This window comes from Nannospalax galili, unplaced genomic scaffold (assembly GCF_000622305.1).
Source record: "Nannospalax galili isolate Female #2095 unplaced genomic scaffold, S.galili_v1.0 scaffold709, whole genome shotgun sequence".
Lineage (NCBI taxonomy): Eukaryota > Metazoa > Chordata > Mammalia > Rodentia > Spalacidae > Nannospalax > Nannospalax galili.
In genome coordinates this window covers 1,194,150-1,217,360 of record NW_008360314.1, presented here as the reverse complement: position 1 = coordinate 1,217,360, position 23,211 = coordinate 1,194,150, and the positions used below count along the sequence as shown (strand labels likewise).

Below are 23,211 nucleotides of genomic sequence, written 5' to 3'. Positions count from 1 at the left end.
CTGCTCAACCAGATCTTCAGTCCGTTTTTTGGTATCTAGATTTCCAGTATCACTGTTTCTGCATTTGGGGTTGATTGTTAAGTAAGGTTTACTTGAGCAAAAGCCCTGAAATAGCTCCTTAAGTCAATCCAAAGTCCCAAAGGGCTATGAAATCACTGACAGGCAAGTGGCGTATACAACTCTGGGCAAAGAGATGCTTTGCTGGTCTTTTTATGTTCCTTTCAACAGCATTGCAAAGGATAGAGTGGGAGTTCATATTACTTAGAAAAGCACCCAGTTTTGCTTATCAACTGTTTGTTCTGGTTGTTTCTATTTAGTGCTTTTGGGCTGCAGTTGGTATAGGTAATTACAAACCCAGTGATCCTTTAGTCAGGAAGCAGATTCCTCCACAAGCAATTCACAATTGAAATCACAAATAAATATGATGTTTTTTTCCTAATGAAACATCTATATTTTGCTAAGATGTAGAGAGGAAAGTCAGTGTTTATGATTATGTAATGTGGTTATGTGTATCTTCTTACTAAGAACATTTGTCAAGATCAATGAAAGAATTTTCTTATTAGCTTGACAAGCTATATTGGTAATTAAAAGTAGCTTTAAGTAAAAATAGGATATATTTGTTGTGTAGAGTAATACATCAAAATCTTTGTGAAAATGCATAGAATTAGGAACGATCTTACTAAAATTTGTGATGTTTACCATTGTATTTTCTCCTTTTGGTTACATATTTCCTCTTTATTTACTTTGTGAATAAGTAAATTTTGAAATAACTATTTGAGGGGACTGCTACTAGGATGTATTTTACTCCCATGGCTTAAGTTAGTCCTAATTTTTGGCAGTTTTTAAGCATGTTTTTGTTTAACCTTAAAAAGGGATTCTCCTGATGTAACGGAGGACACTGTATTAGAGGTGAGATTTCAGGAGTCAGTTCTGGAGTTGCATCATGTACTGGTTAATTATGAAGTATTCAAACAGAAGCTAGGGGAGAGTGATGCAATGACCTCCAGAATTGGGTGATTTGAATGTGTTTCTTCTTACAAAATAGGTTCTATTCATTTAGTAAGTTTTGTGGACTAAATGTATAGTATATTTGCCATATTAAGAAGAAAACAGCATCTTTTAGTTTTTTAGTTATATTTATAAATGATGTTTTACAGTAACCTTTAGTATAATTCATTTCTCTGTTTTTGAAAAATGTAAGAAAATTTTGTAGAATTATTTTCTCTTTGTACTAGTATAACTGTTGCTTCTGTTTTAATTTTTTCTGAAAATAAGTAATATAAATTAGAAACTTGGGGCTTTAACTTTGATAGAGTATTTAAGAATTACATAACACTTAAGTTGACAGGTATTATCTAAATATTAACTGTTGTTTACTCCTGGGATACTATTTCAGTCTGTTTCTATAAATGTGCTTTTGAAAAGGGAAAGGATTCGCCAGTGAATTGTCTTATTTTTAGCCAAGGACTGTAGTTGATGGTACTTCTGCTTTTCACTTAACAAAATATTATTGATGGTGTCAGAAGAGGTGTATTTGAAACTTCTGAAACTGACACATTAAGTTCTGGGTACTAAATTGTTACTATGTGGTGTGCTAGCATCCGGGACTGGAGTTTTACTTAACTTATATGGATCTATTGATAGACTTCAGTGCAGCTACTACAGTGCTTGTAACTTTAAACATGATCAACAGTCATATTAATGGCAATTAATTATAGAGTATTTATTTCATACTTGCTCGCTTTGTTTTCGAACAGGGCTCTGATTCGGCCACTTCCAAGTCAGCAAATGTTCGACCATGTGCGAAAGAGGCATCGTGTATTTTTTGTGTACATTGGTGGAGAATCACCCTTGAAAGTATGGAATTATCTTTTTGTTCCACATGAAAAGACATAGTGTTGTAATTTCATTTGCTGTGCATCAAAAAGTTCACCAAAACCTCAAAACAAAAATTTACCTTAATCCAAGTATTTTTTTAAATGAAAACACTTGTCTTAATATCATGTTTGCTACTGTGAAACAGAAGTGAGTAGAAATATGTGTAGATATTGCTGACCTTGGTATTTCTTTTTAAAAACGGTTTTATTTAGTATTATTTTTATTTTCTGTGTGTGAGTGTATTGCCTGATGTTTGTAATTGCACCCATGTCATGTCGTGCCCACAGAGGACAGAAGAAGGTGTTGGATCCCCTGGAATTGGAGTTTGGGGATGGTTGTTAGCCACCATGTAGGTGCTGGGATTCAAACCCAGCTCATCTGCAAGATCAGCCTCTGATCTTAACCACTGAGCCTTCCCTTTATCCCCCTTTAGTATTTTTTTTATATTACTGAGCTGGTTATTTAAGCCTTGTATGTCTGTGTACATGTGCAGATCTTCCCTGCAGTCATCCTCATTCAGTCTTATTTGTTAATAAACTTGGTCAGCCATAAGCAATATTTAATCCATTTTCTTTGGAAGAGGACAGAAGCACTTAAGTTACAATGGTTTGCCTTAGAAACAGATATTTGAGTTGCTTATATTTTGTCCTTTCATCAAAACTGTCAAATGGTAGCAAATTGCTTATACTAATTACCATATAAAATACCATTGATTATTGATTGAGAACTGAATGTTGATCTTTGATGCTTTAAATACTCATTTTCTGTTTGTATTGTCATAGGAAAAATACATAGATGCTGCTTCAGAATTAATTGTATATACATACTTCTTTTCTGCCTCAGAAGATGTGGTTCCTGAGGTAATATTTACATTTTGATTTAATGGTAAAATTTTTTAAAAATTATTGTTTGATTTTACCTCTTAGATTTATTCATTGTGTTATATGGAAAGAGTGAAATATTTACTACTGATATCAAACTGTTTGTTTGTTTATGTTTTTGAGACAGGGTCACTCTGTAGCCCTATCTGGCCAGGAACTTGATATGTAGACCAGTTTGGCCTTGACCTCACAGAGATCTGCCTGCCTCTGCCTTCTGAGTGCTAGATTTAATTAGTGTACCACCATGCTGACCATTATTCTTGAGCAGATGTCAGTACATTCATGGCATTTAGAGAGTGTAGTTGTTAATATTAATGACTTTTTTTCTCTTTAATACTGATAAACACTGATATACATCAAACTTAGAAGTTGCTTATGTTAACTTATGTGTATATGCATGTACTTGTTGAAAGGCAAGTCTTCATTTGGGCCTTCAGACCCAGCAGTAAATAAATCTTACATAGACGAGAGTACATAAATGCTACCAAAAATTAAATGGGCAGTGTGGTTGCTGTGACAACTCTGTTTTTTTGATCGAAAAATGCCTGTCTGAGAAGAAAACATGAACTGGAGCTTGCCTGATATGGAGGAGCTGTGGGAAGGTCTGTGGACAGACTGCCTGAAGCAGAAGCGATAGTACATGCACTCAAGACTTAAAAGCATACCTCACATAGTTGAGAAACGAAACAGTAGCCAGTGGTTCTACAATGCAGTGAGAAAGGGGATAGGACACAGGAAGAGGCCAGTTTGTGCCTTGTACATTGTAGCATTTGTAATGAGGTGGAAGCTGATAAGGAATGTGCAGTCGAAAGCACTCAGTGCACAGTGAATTAGACAGGTGTGAAAGAAGGGCCAGGATCAGTTGAACTTTGAGCTTGGGAGTTAGTAAATGAACGGGATATAAGAAAGAACTTTATTTTCAATCTTGTAATGGGAACTCCAAAATGATTTCAACAAGGTAAAGAGCCTCAAATTTTGTCAACATACCCATTCCAGTGTATTTAGTTTGCTGTCCAATTGTTTTGCAGGGTAGCTCGTGTTTATACATTTATTCTTAGGGATGTTAGTGTTTGTTATCTCTGTTTTAAGTTTGAGTATCCAGTTGCAAAAATCTACTTATGGAAATAAAAGCTATTTCAGAATGATAAGAAAATTTGTTTTGTTTTATTTACTATAGACAGTGCTCAAAAAGTGACAAAATTTATAAATTTGAACTGCCCATATTTTGAATATTAGTAATTTATTATTCAGAATCCCATAAAATTTATTACTAGGATTTATGAAAACTTCCAATAAAACTATCCCAATGAATTAAGACAGTTTTTAACTTAAGAATGTTTAAAGATGAGTGGAGGAAAATGACATGTATAGAAATAAATGGAACCTGGGCTAATGAATTTAAAGGAATACAGAGAAGACAGGTAGGAATATGGGACTAGATCGTTTGCTGCAAGTCCTTCCAGGAAGAGTCATTTAATCTCCAGGAAAGAGAAAGGTGCTACATGCTGAAAGACATTTTCCCGGCAGCTTTGTTGAGCTGCCAAGAGCAAGTGAATGCTGACATGCTTAATTATAGCACCTTACCTGAGAGCTAGGTCACTTTGAGAAGCAGTTTTGTTCCTGATGTTCTATAAGTTTTGAAGTAATATAACAGAATCATTTCTGGTACTATTTCTGTGCACAGTGGCCCTGACTCCCTTTATTTCTTATTCTCATGTTTAAATACCCATGGATAAGTGCTTACTCATTTATCTTCTACTCTGATAGCCATAATTTTACTTTTTTGAAGTAAGTACCATCAGATAGAGGTACTTTTGAATAAACCCTTATTGATAAGATAATGGTAACTTGTCTATAAAGCAGATATAGTTTGGACAGTATTTGTTTTCTGATGTCACGGTCCTGCTCTTTTGAGTCCAGAGTCCCTCCATCTTTCCTTCCTAGAATGATATCTCTGGGTCTCTTAGAGGAATCCATGGCTTATCATGGCAGATGGTATGCTGCTAGGGGATGTCTACAACATTCAGAAATAACCTTTGCCTGAACTTCTAATTGTGATCTTTTTAGTTTCTTCTTTTGTTGTTGTTGTGTGTTTTGTAGTATGGTTCAGTGTGTTTGAAATCATAGGTACTAAGTTTTTTTTTTTTTAGTATTGAAAGTTAAACTTCTGATGTTTTGCAGTATGTGATACTGAAAGAGATGCCCGCTGTGCTTGTTTTCAAAGATGAAACGTACTTTGTTTACGATGGTGAGTTCTAAAGCTTTAACTTATACAAAACCATTGCATAATTAAAACAGTATTATAGGAGGTGTTTATAAAAGCTTCTATAAATGCTGCTACTGTTAACCCTTCATCAGTAGTTTTTCCATCAGTATACTTTCACTGTGAGTTTTACCTAAAGTGAATTTTTTTCTGTCAAATTATTTGCTACATTGAGAAATAAACTGAATACTATTTCTATGTCTTAACATATTCAGACTTTAAGGAGATAGCCAACATTTCATATGCATAGAGAGATGAAGAAATTCAACCTCCTCAGCAGTGTGAAGCCCCATGTACTCTCCCTAGGTCCCTCTCCCTCTCTGTCAGAGGAACCATTTCCTTCAGGCAAATACTTCATCTCATTTGAATTTTTTTTTAATTTTGATATCAACCATGTATCAGAAGAATGATAGACTAAAACCATATTTGCTCATTGTTACTTGAACAGTTGACAGGATCTCACATTTCTGCAGTTCTTTTTTTTTTTTTTTTAAACATTTCAAAGTAAAGCCTAATGGCTTTTGACAGGGTGCTTCATTATCCTCCCATTTTTAAAATGTGGGTTTGGAGCTGGAGAAATGGCTCAGTGGTTAAGTACACTCACTGCTCTTGCAGAGGACCAGGGTTCAGTTGCCAGCACCCACATGGCAACTAGCAACCATCAGAAACTCTAGTTCCAAGGCCTCCAGTGCCCTCTTCTGTCCTTTGCAGGCGTTGCACCCATTTTTTTAGGCAAAACCGTTGTTGTGGGTTGACTAAAGACGAAAGGATTATTTTAATTGTTGTAGTAAAGAAGCATGGTATTTGGACAGTCATTCTGAGAAAAGTAAGCACGTCTATTTTTTATTGTGTTTAGTTGAACTACATTTAATTTCTTGCTGTATAACAGAAACTAGCATATATGTAAATTATTATAGGTGTACTGTGCCCCATAATTTGTATTGTTATTTTATTCTTTAAATCATTTATGAGGTAAGTAGTATGGCAGATAGGTTATGGTCCCAAATCACCTGAATGTTAGGTAGGGAAGCATGCACAGTGAAATAGGAGATTCATTCATGGCATCTTGTATTCCTGGGATGCTTGCTGAATGTCTTAAACACCAAGCTGTAAAGGAATTTAGAGAAACTTACACACATAAATATAGAAGAAAATAAATAACCCATAGCTCTGTTTTTATCTACCTACTCTCTGATTATAAAACTATTCATGGGAGCACTTAGTGTATTTTTAACCATTGTTTCTATTTTACATATTTTTATGTAGAGTTTTTTTTTTTTCCTTTTTCTCTCCTGCTCAAATATTTGGTAGTAACAAGATTCAGCCTTCAGATCTCTTAATTCCAGTCCCATTAAGAGTTCCATAATTCAGAAAGCTACCCGTTTCTTTCTTAGAAGAAAAAAAGTCTGATATTTATTCAGGTTTACACATATTCTTGGAGCTTGCTTAAAAAAGCCCCCTTCCTTTGTCACTTCCTGCTTCTGATGGTCTCCTGTAGAGACAGAGGGGCAGGTGCTGTTCTGTAGCCATCGTACACACCAGTTTGCTGCCCTTTATGTACAGTCTTTTGAGACTGCCTAAAGCCTTCAGGTAGACCATATGTTTTATAATATGTCAGATATATATATTCTGAGTGTTTATGAATCTGGAAGCATTGGGATTATACTAGGGGAACAGTTTTTCTGAAGAGTTTACATTTTTCACTTTCTGCCAGCTTTAGGAATCCTCATTTGCTCTGGACATGGAATCAAGATCATAACCTAAGAATCAGTTTGTAATTTTAGTTCATCCGAAATCTAGCAGCATACTTTCAGATTTGCATTATACTATTTGTTTTATAGATTTGATAGGTTAAAATGTTTTGTGTAGGAGCAAGAGAGCTAACTCAGCAGTTAATAGCACTGACTGTTCTTACAGAACCTAGATTCGGTTCACATCACCCACATGATACTCCCAACTGTACTTAATTCCAGTTCCAGGGGATCTGACACCCTCTCCTGACCTTTATGAACGTTGCATGACATGGGTACGCTTACATATATGCAGGCAGTATACTCATACACATAAAAATAATTTTAAAAAAATGTTTTTTAATGTTTTATTTAGCAGTGCTTAAAGATAACAAAGCATACCTTCAGCCAGTCATTCCAGTCCAGTGTAGCACACATACTGGTAGGGTTTTAAGGACTTTTGCTTTACAGTAGTTTGTTCATGTTTTTCTCACAATCTTCTCAAAATTACTTAATTAAATTTTTATTTTATTTATTATTTTTATTTTATTTTGCATGTATGAGTCTATTGTCTACATGCATGTAAGTACACCAATATTGTACAATGCCCCCGGAGGTCAGAGGTGGCATTGGAATTGGATCCCCTGGAACTAGAGTGAGAGATGGTTGTTAGCTACCATGTGGATGCTGGGAAAGGAACCTGGGTCCTCTACAAGAGCAGCCAGTGCTCTTGACTGCTGAGTCATCTTTCTAGCTCCAAGAATTAAGTTTTTAATCAAGTTGTATTTCCTTTAAATATTTTCTGTCACCCTAGAAAAGAAATTATTTGATGTTGGAATAAAGTTAATATACTATGGTTTCATGTGTGTATTTAAGTTCTATGTATAAGAAAAAGTTGCAAAAGCAAAGAAATTGCAATAAAAATTACCTGTAAAGCCATCACTTAAGTTGACATTTGAGAGTATTTGAACATTTGGTCACTATCTTTCCATTTTTATTTTATATATACTTACATGCATGCCTAAAATTAATTTGCATTACAATTTAATTATTTTAAGTTCTTTTAAAATTTATAAACAAACTCTGCATGGAATAAATACTTAAAAATACTTGAGAACCAATTTTCAGATTTCAAATTACAATACATAGATGTTTTATTCACATTGCTGGATTAAAACATTGCATCTATCTTAAACTTGTAATTGTTCTGATGCATACCCTTTGCTTTATTTTCAAGAGTATGAAGATGGCGATCTGTCCTCCTGGATCAGCAGAGAGAGATTTCAGAATTACCTTACTATGGATGGCTTCCTCTTATATGAACTTGGAGACACAGGTAACAAGCATATGAACACTACTATTTTGATTATTCAATTACTGGCTCTTTTAAAGCTCTGTTTCCTAATTAAAGTAGACTTTTTAGTGCTAGTTCTGGTTTTTAAGTGTAGAGACTGATATTAACAAAGAATTTGTATTTCTTCATATCAGGATCAATGTAGCTAAAGAGAGGGTTTGCCAGTAGTTGATGTTAATGGGGAGACAAGGAACCTGGATAATGTAGGAATGAGAAAAAATAACCTGCCATGAAGCCACAGGTTGAAATGAAACCTTGTCATGGCCTTCAAAGGCCTGCTTTTACTTGTGAGTGGGAATCAACCAAATTGTTTCTTAAGGTCATATGATAGAAAAATGATAAAGCATATAAACAGGAACACTCTGGGAAGTTAACTATGCACGGTACAAAGTTAAAAAAAAAAAAAAAAAAAATCCGGGGAAGTAAATATGCACGGGAAAAAATTAAAAAAAAAAAAAAAAACTCTTACAATCTTACTTTAGAAAAAAGTGTTGTGTAAACTTTTACCCAGTTAGAAGTGGGAAACTGTAGTTGCCCCATTTGTATCCTCACAACTTCATGTCATGTTGTAAGGTCAGTTTGGAGGCGAGAACAGGAAAACTCTCCAGGTTCCAGCCTGTGTGAGAAGTGATGGGCACTTCTTCACAGTTCCTGCTCTTGAGTCTGATAACAAATACAAACTCGAACTTCCTTTCGTTCTCCTGTTACTTAAAACTCTTTGTTAGGAGTGCTTTTGTTTGTTCCCATAGCCTGCTTCTAGTGTTGTGTATCTAGTAAGCTGGGTGCTCCCTTCCTAGTGGAAGTCACAATGGCTATTTGTAAAGATTATAGACTTTATGATTGTTTCAGAGGCAAGGAAAAGAAAAATTATAAACGGAGTAATTAAAACAAGTGAAACAAGGTCTTGAAACAAGACCTTAGGCTAGTTAAAAAAAAAGTCAGGTCCAATTCCCCTTAAACAGTTTATTTTCCCAAATTTTGAAGCCAGAGGTTTGCTGTGTATGCCATAATTACCTTCGTCCAGGCAGCAGCTACAGTTGTGCTCCCGCTCATCCCACATGTACCCTCAGAGTCCATGGTGGCCCTCTGGCTCTCTGATTTCACATGTAGTGATTTCTCAAGACTTTTCAAACCTCAAGTCATTGTGTACTCTTGACTTCTGCTGAACTCTCCAACTTCATATCTCTAGTCTCCCCACCCCCAACCCTTCTGTAGTTATGTCACTTCTTCAGGTGATACGAAAAAGTGATATGATTTACGCAAAGCATCTTTGTCGTATTCTTCTGATTTACCTAGTAGTAGTTACTCATTTTCATCTGTCAAACTCAACCAAGTATTGCTTCTTTCTGAAAATTTTTACTGACCCATTCTAGCTATCTTTATCCTGTAAATACACTTTTACAGCAACATGCTTCTTTCCTTCACAGACATGAAAATGTCTCCCCTGGTATCCTGTACTTATGCAAGACCACAACTCTGTCTGTGTTAGCTTATCAATGTGTAGTCCAGTCTGTTGCATCATTTGGCACCCAGTAATACGTAATTAATATTTGGGAAATACTGCCTGTGATTCTAGGTAGATTTATTTAACAGTTTTAAAGTTTCAGAGCCTCTGTTTTTATCTTATCCAACCATAAAACTCCCAAGAATCTTATAGCTATAGCCAGCTTTTGCTTCTTCAGATATCATTCAAATGGGTTTCACATATGTAAAATACTTGAAGGAAGGTTAACATTATATATTAGATCAATCATAGACAAGGCCTAACACAGCATGGAAAGGTTTTATCCATTCATATTAACTATTTTCTCCATAGATCTTTGTTAGGTACCATAGCATGGGTACAAGGTATTAATTTGGTTAGTTCTTTACTATCTTTAATTATCCCTTTGCAGTCATTTCACACTTGGGGGATTTTACATGGAGTCTCTTTGTATTCTTTTGTCCTTGATACAGTTACAGGTGTTGGCTCCAGTTTCCTGACCCTGCACTGGGCTAAGGAGGCAGGGAGTTTCTCTTGTTCCTGCTATGTCTGTTGGTTACCTGAGTCAGGCAGGCCCTTGGTCTGCTGCCTGACTGTAGCCATATCTGTTATCTCTCCATTGACCACACCTGGTTGCTGGGGTAGGCCTTGGTGGGAAAAACTGCCTCCACCCCTAGTATAGCCTTTATCAGAAGAGAAATGTACCTTATTTAATCTTTGGGGATTTTTAACCACCCCAGGACAGTTTTTATCCTTTGAATGCCTTTTGTCAACTGTTCTGGTTTTAAAGCCTTCCAGAAACTCTTTAGTACCTAATTTGGTGTTCTATCAATTTTTTCTCTGGGAATTTGGGCTCGACATAAGTCTTGCCACATTTGTCTTCAAGTAACCCAAACGGACCAATATCTCTTGTAGGGTGGTCTGTTATTCTGCACACACATTTTACATGCTGGTTAGTATCATTTAGAACTGCTAAAGCCTCTCTCACTTCACAAAGATCCTGTCCCATAAAGGGCTTAGCAAAACCATTAAAGCTCCATACCATTTTCAAGGTCCCAGTTGAATTAAGCATTCCTTTATATCTCTGGTGAACACAGTCTTATCTGGCCCAGTGAACTGGGTGTCATATATTGCTTTGCTCCCCCTTGCATTGGCCTAGGTTCAACAGCCTGTATCACAAGGATGGATGGGTGGTTATATAACTCGGCTGTGAAACTTCTGAAGGACTTAGACTAACGTTACTTGCTCCCATTCTCCGCACTCACAAGCCACGCAACTAGGGGCTCTTTGATTGCTTGCTTGTAAGTTTTTCCTAGTTTTAACAGCTCCAGTGTGGAGTAATTTCTAGCTACAGCACTGTTACTTTTTTTTTCCTTTTGTATCAATGGTTGATCTGAGTCCTTGGACTTTTTTTGGTCCTTTTTTTTTCCTCTCTCAAGCTCTGCAACTGGGTCCACTAGTACTTCCCTAGACTTTTCGGCTTTCCCTGCCTTGGGCATATCTTTTATTATGCACAGTGGCCACACCCTCTCTCTGGGTTCTCCACTAGTGTCCATGGCCTGCAACAGTTTTTTTAGTTGTTCTACAACCTTTAACAAATCTTCATATATCCATAATTGGGCTGTTTCCTCCTATTTACAAAACAGCTGTGGCCCACACTTCTGCATGGCTGGCCTCTTTTCAGTTACATATTTTATAATCCACTGTAAAATGCACATCAGTGCCGCCATTAGCTCTCTAGCTTTTTCCAAACTCCCAAGGTTTGCCTTTCCTAGCGCCATCATCCTGCCGACCTGCACCAATTTGTCACCCGAGTTATCTTAGGGTCCCTTGCTCCTGGTGTGAGTAGACAAACCATAATGTACATCTATCAAACACCCGACACTTGGCACCCAGCACTGCGCAGCTCAGCTCGCCATTCAAGATCACTTCTGTGCCCATCCACAGTGTCTGATAGCTTTCGCCTATGCATCGTGGGCCAGCAGTCTTGCCCCAGGTCGGTAAATGCCCCCTCTTGCGTCCACATGGGCAAGACACTGGGGCCATCTTTCCATGCTGCTGCTTCTGGTCCAAGATGGCACCCCAAACCCCTCCCTCCGTGGCTAACTTGCCACAGTCATTTCTCTGCAGCAGGCCCCACCCCTTGCAGGAACCAGGCCGCTTGGGATACAGCCTCTATGGCAAAAATAGTGAACCATTGTAGCAAAGCAAATGACCATGGAAAATCATCTCTGGGAGTGGGGATCATCTCTATATTGTATACCATTCTTTTTCAGCTACAACAACTTTTAGTAGCCTTTTAAAATCACCTTACTCTTTGTGGTGTAGCTTTTGAAATAATATTCTGTCATTTTATGAGTTGCATAAATACTTTTTTGTTGTTTTTGTTTTTTTGAGACAAGGTCTCCCTGTAACCCCAACTGGCCTGGAACTTGCTATGTGGACCAGGCCAGCCTCTCTTTCACAGAGATTGCCTGCTTCTGCCTCTTGAATGCTAGAATTAAAGATACTTGCCACCATGCCCAGCTGCATAAATAGTTTTAATAGAGAAATTATAATGAATTATTATTATTTATTTTTTGGAGGTAGAGGAAATGTATCATTTGAAGTTGACTAGGTCACTGATGCAGGCTAAAAGTACTGCAGCAAAATGTGTTGATTTAATTTTCTCTAAGTGTATAGAGTGATTGGAATTAAATTTTAGAAACCTGTTTTGATACTTCCCATTCAGATGAAGCAAAGTTGAAAAGTTTGTATAATGAGAGTTATGTCATTCTCAATTTTAGGAAATGAAAGATGTCATTCTTAATTTCAGGAAAGCTTGTAGCTATTGCAGTTATTGATGAGAAAAACACATCACTCGAGCATACCAGGTATGTTGAAATAGATTTGAACATCAAATACCATCCAGATCAGGCTTTTCATGATTTAGGTAAAGTTGATAGAGGAATCTTGCTCTGCCTGCAGTGTCTAGATAAGGCAACATGTTACAGCTGGATAACTGTGTTCCTTACTTGAAGAAGTTAAATATTTATATATTTATTCTTCTACAGATTAAAGTCAATTATTCAGGAAGTTGCCAAAGATTACAGAGACCACTTCCATAGGTATGTGCTTGCATTCTGGAAGATTATTTTTGTTTCATTTGGTTTTGTAGTGTAGTAAAGTGAAATCAGCAGCCCAAATCTTAGATTCCAGAGCCTGATAACTGAGATGCTCTGAGATCTCTCTGAGAACATGGGTTCTGACATGAATCTAAGAGTGGAACATTTTACACCTGCCTTCAGGATAGCAGTCAGAACACAGTCACTTAAAGAATTGTATATGATTTCCTCAGCCTATGTGTATATGTGGACTAGAAATGAATGTTGTATTTAGATTTGAGTGCCCTACCCTATGTAGCTCATTATTTATATGCAAATGTTAAAAAAATTTAGAAATTTGAAGAACATCTGGTCCTATGCATTTCAGATAAGCGATACTTAGCCTGCATCTCAGCTCTGAAAGGTTAATCAAAGAACTATAGTGAATGACAGCTAAATGTCAGCATGAAGTGTCTGGACCTTTTGACTTATCCATGCTGTGTCTTAAGACTTACAGGAACACAGTCTTTATTATTTATAATCCATATCTTTTCTGCTTCCTGAAAGTATCTGGCATAGGTTTGTGGAAGAACACTATGCACATATATTCATAAATTTGAGAAAAGTTGAATGTGGAGTCAGATATCAGAAGAGATGATTATAATAAAAACTCAGAAAATTAACTGAATGTAAAATGTACTTAGGAGTGAAAAGTTTTGCTATGTGCTCACTGGTTGCATTTGCTGGTTTGTGACAGACAGCAGTAGGAACCTCACAGTATCCATAGTCTTCATGTTCCAAATAGTTCACCATGCAGTTCAACAGGCAGTTCTCACTCTGCAAGGCCAGCCACATCTTAAATATATTTCCTCTGGGAGGATGTTTTATTTCTCTGTATTTAAATATATATAAATGAATTGAAATGTTTTGAATTTGTTATTACTATTTATTTGTATCTCAGAAACCATTAGGACACATACACACACACACTCACACACATCTGTATCAATCTTGTGATTTTCATGTTAAATATTTATATTTACTTAGCAAGATCTAAAGTTCCATTTGTTATATTATACTATATCATTTACATTTTTCTTACTAATCTAATACTGTATTCTCTCTCTCCCTCTTTTTTTTGTTTGTTCGTCGTTGCTGTTGTTCATTAAGAGATTTTCAATTTGGCCATATGGATGGAAATGACTATTTAAACACCTTGCTAATGGAGTAAGTAAATTGCTGAATAATTTTTCTAGCAATCTGTTCTCTTAACTTTTTGATTCTGAGAGGTGGGAAAGGTTTAAATGGCTGAAAAATAATACACGTGGTATAGTCTGATGCAGATATTCTCCCATTAAAAGTTTTATTTTAGTTTTTAAATTTTGTATTTGCAACTTAATGAAATTTAATTTTACTCTTTGCTGTAAATAATCACCTCCCAATTCAACATTATATGTTACAGTATTTTCAAAAGATACCATTCTAAAATATGTATATATGTTGTGTAGTTCTTGCTTAATGTGTACATGAATCAGTTCAGTTTTAATATCTAATTATGGGCAGGTCAGGTGGCTCAGCAGGTGCTTGCACACAAGCCCAGCAACTTGAGTTTGATCTTCATATACCACAAGGTGGCAGGAGAGAACCAATTCCTGAGAGTGTCCTCGGACATGACACACACACACACACACACACACACACACACACACACACACGTTAAATAAATAAATATTTAGTAGGTAATTACAACTACTAAATCAAAATTTTTTAGCATTCAAAAGTTAAGGTATTCTAGAAAAAAGTTATTTAATAGACTAAGAAAATTTGATAATTTTTAAATATCTTCATCTATTGTGTCTATAGTATAATGATTGGCATTACTCATCATTCTAATAAAAATTTGATAGCATTTAACAAAAGATTGAGTGCCAGATCTAGTATATAATGGAGTCAAGACAAAGGAAAATTAAATAATAAAGTAGATAATTACTAAAGACATTAGATATAGTTGGCACTCTTTCCGTTCTTTTAATTCATTGACAGTTTCACACATGGATGTATTGAATTTAGTTCTTTTCACCCTCCATTCCCCTCTCTCCCACCTCCCCAACTCCCACTAAAGCCCTTTTTTTGCCCCAGCAGGTCTCCTCTTGCTTTCATATCCTCTTTTTGTGTGTGACCCAATTTAATTTAATCAAAATTTTGTTTGCATGAGTGTGAGTGATAGGTTCTTCCTGGACCATGAGTAATATGCCAGTGTCTGCACCCCTGAAGAAAGTGGTCTCTCTTTTCTCAACCATTAACTGCCAGTAGTCCCTAAGAAAAGGTGGAGCCTCATAGGTCTCTCCCCGATCCGTGATGAAATGTTGATGGCCAAGTCTTGCTCAGGTTTTGTGTAGATAACACAGTTGCAGTGAATTCATACATGGAATAGTTATGTCATGTCCAAAACACATCTTGCTGCACATCTCCCCCTCCTCTGAACCAAACCTTCAGCATATGAGCCTGTCTAGAGCATTTCATATTCAACGGGATTTTGTGTGCTAAGATGTGGTCTGTCTTTGTTAATGTTCCACATATACTTGAATATATATATGAATATATATTTTTTTCTTTCTTTCGTTGTTGGGTAGCATGACAGGAGACTACAGAGAATTCACAATAGTGTTTGTTCAAAATGTGTTACATATAAGGCACTGTGCCACATGTTTAACTGGAATTTTCTCAGGTAATTTTTTAGCAAGTCAAATACCCTGGCTACCTATATTTAAAACCATTTATATGTAAGAAGCTAAATCACTTACCTAATATCCTATAATATTTAAGAAAAAGCTCTGGACTCAAACACAAACAGGATGGCTCTAGAGACTGTTCTGTTGCCTGTCTAGTTTTCTGAGTACCATATGAGGTGGGGTTGAATAGGATTCATATAGTTGTGACAGAGATAAAAATTGATACATTGTTTAGCACACTTTTTTTTTTTTTTTTTTTTGGTCTCTTTGACACCGGGTCCCCCTGTAGCTCCAGCTGCCTGGAAGTCACTCTATAGACCAGGCTGGCCTGGAACTCACAGAGGATCTGCCTGTCTCTGCCTCCCAAGTGCTGGGATTAAAGGTGTGCTCCACCAGGCCCGGCACAGTTTTTATTCTTAACTTTAATCACAATTACTCAGGTGTCTGTTCAGTGTTAGAACATTTTCATCCTGGTTAATGATAAATTTATTACAGAACTTGAAATTTTCTTATAGGCGAGGGGGATAAAGCTATTAAAAAGCGACTTCTTAACTGTGCTGAGTTATAAAAGCACTAGAATACTCATTGCTGCGCTTAATACAAATTTCATTTCTTTTATTTTTCAGTGAATTGGCAGTCCCAACTGTAGTTGTACTGAATACTTCAAACCAACAATACTTTTTGCTAGATAGGCGTATTAAGGAGGCCAGTGACATGGTCCAGTTCATTAACAGCATTTTAGATGGCACAGTGCAAGTAAGTAGTTCCTTTCCATTTCAGAGGGATGAAGAGGAGGAGGTAAAAGAGAAATCAACTGTTTCTTTACCTCTGATTTTGAAAGGAATAGGTAACATGACTTGGCAGTGAGGAGGAACTGGTCTCCATCCTGTGCTCTCCTGTCTCATTCAGTTTCCCAGTCGTAGAAGGTTCTTGTAGAGCAGAAGCCACTTATAGGTACAAATGCCCTCAAGGGCTTATCCAGGGACATCTTGGCTTGTCACAGTGATGGGGAAGTGGTATGGCATTTAGGGTTGGGCTAAAGATATTAAGAGGCCTGCATTGTGGAGTAATTCCTTTAGTGAATTTTCTTGGCACTTAATATTTGAAGTGGGTCTTTTGAATTAAGGATAACTGAATTGTTACAGGAATTAGTTGTCTAAGAAAATCTGTGAAAACTACCATAATTTCTTTCTTTCTTTAATAGTTTTTTATTCACTATTTTTATTTTATGTGTATGAGTGTATTGCCTGCATGTAAGTGAGTGCACACATGTCGTGCAATACCACAGAGGTCAGAAGAGGGCTTTGGATTCCCCTGGAACTGGAGTTAAGGATGGTTCGTAGCCGTCATGTGGGTGCCAGGTATCGAACTCGGGTCCTCTGCAAGAGCAGTCAGTGCTCTTAACCGCTGAGCCATCCCTCCAGCCCTCACCATAATTTCTTAAAAGATCAAAAAATGCATTGAAAGTTATAACTCCGATTTTAAACATAATCCTGTAAAATATTTGTCATAGATGAGTGAATACATAGCCTTAATTTTCTTTTTCTTTTCTTCTTTCCCCTGTAAATCTTACTGCAGTGTTTTGCAAACTAGGTTGCAACTCTTATTCAAGGTCACAAAATTCCCTCAGGTCATGATCATGTTGTGACCAGTACACATCATAATCCAATGAACAAATAAGGAAGCAAGAGTCTTTGTCACGTCCTTAAAATATAACTACCATTTTCTCTTTTTTTCTTTTTTAAAACATACTTTATTGAGTTTTTTTAATTTCACACAACATTTCCCATTCAAATAAAAACCCCCTCTCCCATTTATGCCTCCTCCCTTCCCCCCACTGAACCCTGTGCATTCTGCCGTACATGCTGAGTTCTATTGCTTCACTAGACCCGTATCAGCTCAAGTAACTACCATTTTCTGAGACCTTTCTTTCTTTGAAAAACCTAGATGCATATCTATCTTGGCTTAATGTCAATAAGTTTGGAAAACTCTCTTAGTCACATAGTAACAACATTGTATTTGTGGAAATGATACTTTACTTGAACTGAAATGCACTGTAGGAGTGAGAACCCTTCTGTTTCTGACTTTGTAAAACCTGATCAGACTTTCTGATAACAGAAGTTCCATTAGTCCTGCAGTTAAGGAATTCAAAGAATGAGCAGACTTCTAGGATGCCTAGATGCCAGGGTTTGATTACACATGGGACTTTTCTCTGTTTCTTAGCACTTGAGCTGTTGAGCTTTACCCTCTTCCCTACATGGTGGCAAAAGCCTCCTGTCACAGCTGCAGCTAAGCAGCCTGAGTCACTTGGGCAGTTAGAATGGTGGTGAGCTTCCAACAAGCTGCAGGGATTATGAGGCGGTTAGAAGGAATTCTTCAGGGTGTTAGCACAGGAAAGCAGGGATACAGGAGCTGATGGGGTGAGTGTTTAGCACTGAATTTGTGGAATGATCTGTATAATAGCCTTAGTACTTGAATAACTTTTTATTCTCATTAAATTGAAGGCTCAAGGAGGTGATAGCATCTTGCAGAGATTGAAAAGAATAATATTTGATGCAAAATCTACAATTGTGGTAAGTTCTGACAGTTTAGTATCTTTGATAATTAAGAGAGTGTGGATTCTTTATGTCTAGCAGCAGTAAAATCTAACATTTCAAAGGATTAGACTGGGATGTATCTATAATCTCCAGAATACAAACCAGTCTGTATTCTCATTAAGAAGCATTAATTTCCTTTAATCATTTTTGCATGATTGGTGTGTATCTCAAATTCACAGTCAGTTTGATAGTATGACCTAAATTCATTAATTTCCTCAACCTTCCTTGAAAAAAACTCTTATTAATTCTATCGTTGGATTAAAAATGTAAATATGAAGGGGCTATAGAGATGGCTCCGGGGTTAAGAACACTGACTGTGTTTGCAGAAGATCCAGGTTCGAATGCCAGCACCCACATGGCAGCTAACAACTGTCCTTAACTCCAGTTCCAGGGGATCCCACAGCCTCCTCAGACCTCTGCAGGCATTGCACGACATGGGTGCACTTACCTACATGCAGGCAATACACACACATGCAATAAAAATAATAAATAAAATATTTCTTAAAAAATGTAAATATCACTTGGGAGGCAGAGGCAGGTGAATCTCTGTGAGTTCGAGTCTAGTCTGGTCTCCATAGTGAGTTTCAAGCCAGCTGGGGCTGCAGGGAGACCCTGTCTCAAAAAGACCAAAAAAAAAGTAAATAGGAAATTGTGATTTGGCATTTTTATTGAAAACAATGATTTCTTGAGCTGTAATTTATTCTTCACAATAATAAAAGTAAAAGGTTAGATGTGAAAGTTCTAGCATTCCTGTGAATTCCATACTTTCCCAGTTGGTAAATAGTTAAAATCCCTCACAGATGTTCATAGTCCTTCTGTCTTGCTTTCTTTCCCCTTCTTTGTTCTTTATTTTTCTTCTTTAAGAAGCAGGTGTCAAGTATAGAATTATAATGCAATGGTCAAATCCTTTCCGGCAGTGTTTTCTGTCATTGTTCGCCCAGCTGTCAGTCTCCAGCTGCTCATACCTGTTTTCATTTGTTGTGGACGGATGCCATCATAAAAATGTAGCTAGCCTTCTTTATTGGTGAGAAGTAATTTGAGTAATCAGAACTCCCCGTTCATAGCACCCTTCTGTTTTCAGTCACATGCATTTTCCTGTAGCCACTGACAGAATTGGTCTGGTCCACATTGTGTCTAGCTTCTGCCCTCCCTCTCACAGGGTTCATACCTCCAGTCTCCATCTCTGTGCAACTGCAGTTTTGATCGCATTCTTTCCATTTTCCAAGGAGCTCCATCTGAAGACTGCTCCTCTGAAGAACTTTCCTTGTTGGCCTTTGAGTGTCGCTGAGGCTTACTAGAGCTAGTGCCCACGAGTCACCTTATTCTTCCCCTTCTTCACTTATCCTTACATTTCCAGTGGTTATTCTGTGAAACCTCCTGTTGTCTCAATTTAAAGTGATCTTTCTGTTCTCTGGACTTCTCTATACTGTTCTTAGAGTGTGTAGAGTTCAGTGGGGGATGGGGGAGGCATGGATAGGGGAGGGGGTCTGGATTTGAGTGGGAAATATATGAAATTTAAAAAGTCAATGAAAAAAGAGACACAACCCTTGAATTACATTTTAGTGGTAAAAACCTATTCAGTAAAATTATTTTTCTTTTTCTGATAGCTGAGGAAATAGCTTATAACATGAAGGGAATTAGTAAGCAAGCTAATGTGGCCTCACTAGATATCAGATAACACAGATGTGAAAATGTCATGTGAGAGAAGGTGTGGAGACTTCACGGGAAAGAACCTGACCCTCTGCACAAGCAGCTCCTAGCATTCAGCACATATTTTTTTTATTTATTTTTTATTTAATAACCACATGAGTAGAAGAAGCATTTCATTACAGCTTTAACATATTCAGTAACAATTTCCAGAGCAAGGATACATCTCTTCCAAAAGTGGCTGTAAATTTTTAGGTTCACAGTTGAATTAATACAGTTATACAATATTGAACTCAGTATAAACCCTGCAAGACATAAAACTGAGTTTTTACCTTTTAAAGAAGATCTCCATTTCATTTTAAAATATGCTGTTTCTTACACTTATTGTTACTAACGCTTAGATTTTTGCACGTGTCTTTAATCTCTATGTATCTGCTTATTACTCATCACAGTCAATTACACTCGGATCCTTAGTACCTGAGCATGAATATAAAGTCATCAAGTAGATTTCAGTGGTAATGTTTATCACCTGTACTATTTAACATGAAGTAAATTTTTATGCTTCCACCTCAAATATCTTTTTTTTTAATTTGTTGATTTTTTTGTGTGTATATCATACAGAACATCCCACACAATCTTACTCATCTATATACCCACTTTCTAAATGGCACCCTCCCCACTCCCACACATAGTTTTAAAGCTGTCCGGTAACAGTAATCATTTAAAAGAGACCTTATTGGTAGTGTAAGACAAAGAAGTGTCTTTATTACATTCTCAGGCTGTTTGGTCCCTTCCTTGCTGCCAACAGCCAGTTCTACACAGGAGTACACTTACACATGCATGCGTGAATATAGAGTTTTCTCTTAGAGCGTCTTTAACATAGTACTTATTGCTTAGGTATTGACATTTATTCACTGAAAATAAAAGCTGAATAAGAACAAGAAGAAGCCTGATATGGCTTTAAATTTAGTTCATCCTTTTTTATGCGTTCCATTCAAATGCAACTGAGTTATTTTCCTCTCCACAGTCTATATTCAAGAGTTCTCCACTTATGGGCTGCTTTCTCTTCGGCCTGCCACTGGGTGTCATCAGCATCATGTGCTATGGAATCTACACAGCTGACACAGACGGCGGCTATATAGAAGAGCGGTATGAAGTGTCTAAAAGTGAGATGGAGAGCCAGGAGCAGATAGAAGAGAGCAGAGAACAGGAGTCAGGCAGTGGAGGCTCTCTAGTGCCGACCGTGCAGGAGCCCAAGGATGTATTAGAAAAGAAGAAAGATTGAGACTTTGCAAATATAAAATATTTGATAGGATTTCAAATTATTAGAGTCTATTTATTGAATTTAGAGATTTAATCATGATCTTTACAGAAGAGAATGTTATTTGTATTTTGCTAATATCAACTGCATGAATTAAAGTAATCCTTCCATGAGCAGGAGGTTTTTTGCAGCAAAGAGATTAATGGTTTGTCTAAAACAAACTCAGACCATTGAATCGGTTTACCTGATAGATGTCTTTATAACCGACCCATTCTATGCACGTTTCTTAGTGGCATATTCTATGACAAAGATAAGAAACTTGAGCAAAATATTTAAATTGGTCATTCAGGGAAAAGATGCGTGTTTTACAGAGAAAAATAGTACTTCTGCCTACTGTATCCATTCTCTTATATTTTGAATAAAATTTATATAAATAAAATTAAGTCTTTAAAATTTAGGCACTTTAAGAAAAACTTTTTTCCAAGTATCCAGTTTAAGATTGTAAGGTTAAAAATGATGTGGGTTTTTATATAGCATAGTGATTTTATTTTACTAGTTGTTTTTAAAGGAGAAATGTTACTTTTTACCTTCATACTCAGTTTCATTATTATAACGTTTGCATATGGTCCCATTCAGTGGGGAAGAGGTTTGTGACTGACCTTTGCAATGGGAGCAGGATGTAGGGCAGGTGGTGCTTCAGCCATACCCTGCACTCTCGTGGGAAGGAGAGACCCTCTTAGTCCACCTTGCTTTAGCCAGAGCAGCCCAGCATTTCTGTTTTGTTTCATTTTTATTTTATGATCTTGATATTCTAAAGTTTTCATTGATTAAAAAATATGTTTTCACGCCAGGCATGGTGGCTCATGCCTTTAATCCCAGCACTTGGGAGGCAGAGGCAGGCAGATCTTTGTGAGTTCGAGGCCAGCCTGCTCTACATAATGAGTTCTAGGACAGCTGGGGTTACAAAGAGACCCTGTCTCAAAAAGACAAATATACATATATATATATATATATGTTTTCAAAAGTAATCTATATCATATGTTTATTTATGGTATGTAAATTTTATAACTTATGGTCTAAATTGTGTATACACATACGCACATCAAATTTACTGTCACACCTCCATTCTGGGATGCCATGGCATGTCTGTGACATAATCAGCATGCCAAACTACAGACACTGTAAGCACTGAATGAGATCCGAGTTGTCTTCTTTGTTCTCCCAGCTTTGCCAACTTATCAGTGATGGTCTCTCATCCTTGTAATGCAGTCATGTGGTTCATGTCTAAAAGCGGGTATTTGTGATAGCGGTTTGACATGTTTACTAGAGATTATTTTGTTTTGAGGCCTTCATTTTAGCTAATTTTACAATTTTTATTAGATAAATGTCATTTGAGTGGTTTCTCTTTAAGTACTTTAGTTCCTCTATAAAGGATTCACTTAGCATTTTAAAGTATGGGGTTTAGGGCTCTAATACTAATGATATTTAGGGCTTTTTGCTTTGGTTACCAGGGGAGCTTTTGATTTGCTTTCTGATGCAATACTAATCTGCACTGAATTGAAACTCGCATATCTTAAGTGCTAAGGAATTATTAGTCATTCTTTTAGTGTGTCCATGTTTTTATAAACATGTTTATAAACATGTTTTTCATATTTTATAAACATGAAAATTTTCATGTTTAATAAATGCTCATTCTTAATATTTAGTCCCTCATCATAACCAGTGATAATGAAACATACACAGTCACAGAGAATTTCAGAAAATACTACAATGAAATACTCTGAATTGAAACAGGAGAAATGTTACATATATTTTGACTTGTCAGTCACCATTTGTCAGTAAGACCTCAATAGGAAGAAGAGTAAACCAAGGTTCTGTCAGTAAATAGAAGCCTGAGTTCTCTGATATTTTTCTTTATAAATGAGTGCTTTAGTTCTCTATTACCCTTTCACAACTTTATACTGTTCCTCATATTCTATTTGGATTTTAAAATGTGTTCTTGGGGAAAAACAAACTGTATAAGTGGTTGGTAAGTGAATAATTTTATTTCTCTTTGTATTAAAAATCTACTCGTTTCTACTTTGGGATATTTTTATTTGCATTGTCAGGTTGATCACATAGCATTTTAAAATTTGTTCATATTGTGCTTTTTCATTCAGAGCCCTACTGTGAATGTCCAGAAAGAGAAGAAAAAAAATTTAAAAACTTCAAAATCAAGGCAGGTCTCTATTTAATATAGGAGCAGGTTGATATTCCAATTTGGTGATAAGTCCCATCAGCAAGTATTTATGAAATGAGAATT

The 23,211-nt window shown here is 36.5% G+C and overlaps 1 protein-coding gene across 1 annotated transcript in view; it reads left to right on the top strand.

The window, feature by feature from the left end:
• Positions 1-23,191, top strand: part of Tmx3 (thioredoxin related transmembrane protein 3) — a 37,008-nt gene extending 13,817 nt beyond the window's left edge. The window contains exons 7-16 of the mRNA XM_008824925.3: positions 1,758-1,857; positions 2,661-2,738; positions 4,941-5,007; positions 7,990-8,088; positions 12,405-12,462; positions 12,643-12,696; positions 13,843-13,899; positions 16,031-16,160; positions 17,909-17,977; positions 20,676-23,191. Of these exons, the coding sequence (XP_008823147.1) occupies positions 1,758-1,857; positions 2,661-2,738; positions 4,941-5,007; positions 7,990-8,088; positions 12,405-12,462; positions 12,643-12,696; positions 13,843-13,899; positions 16,031-16,160; positions 17,909-17,977; positions 20,676-20,933 (970 nt within the window). The 3' untranslated portion in view covers positions 20,934-23,191. The remainder of the gene's footprint in view (positions 1-1,757; positions 1,858-2,660; positions 2,739-4,940; positions 5,008-7,989; positions 8,089-12,404; positions 12,463-12,642; positions 12,697-13,842; positions 13,900-16,030; positions 16,161-17,908; positions 17,978-20,675) is intronic.
• The last annotated feature ends 20 nt before the right edge of the window (positions 23,192-23,211 follow it).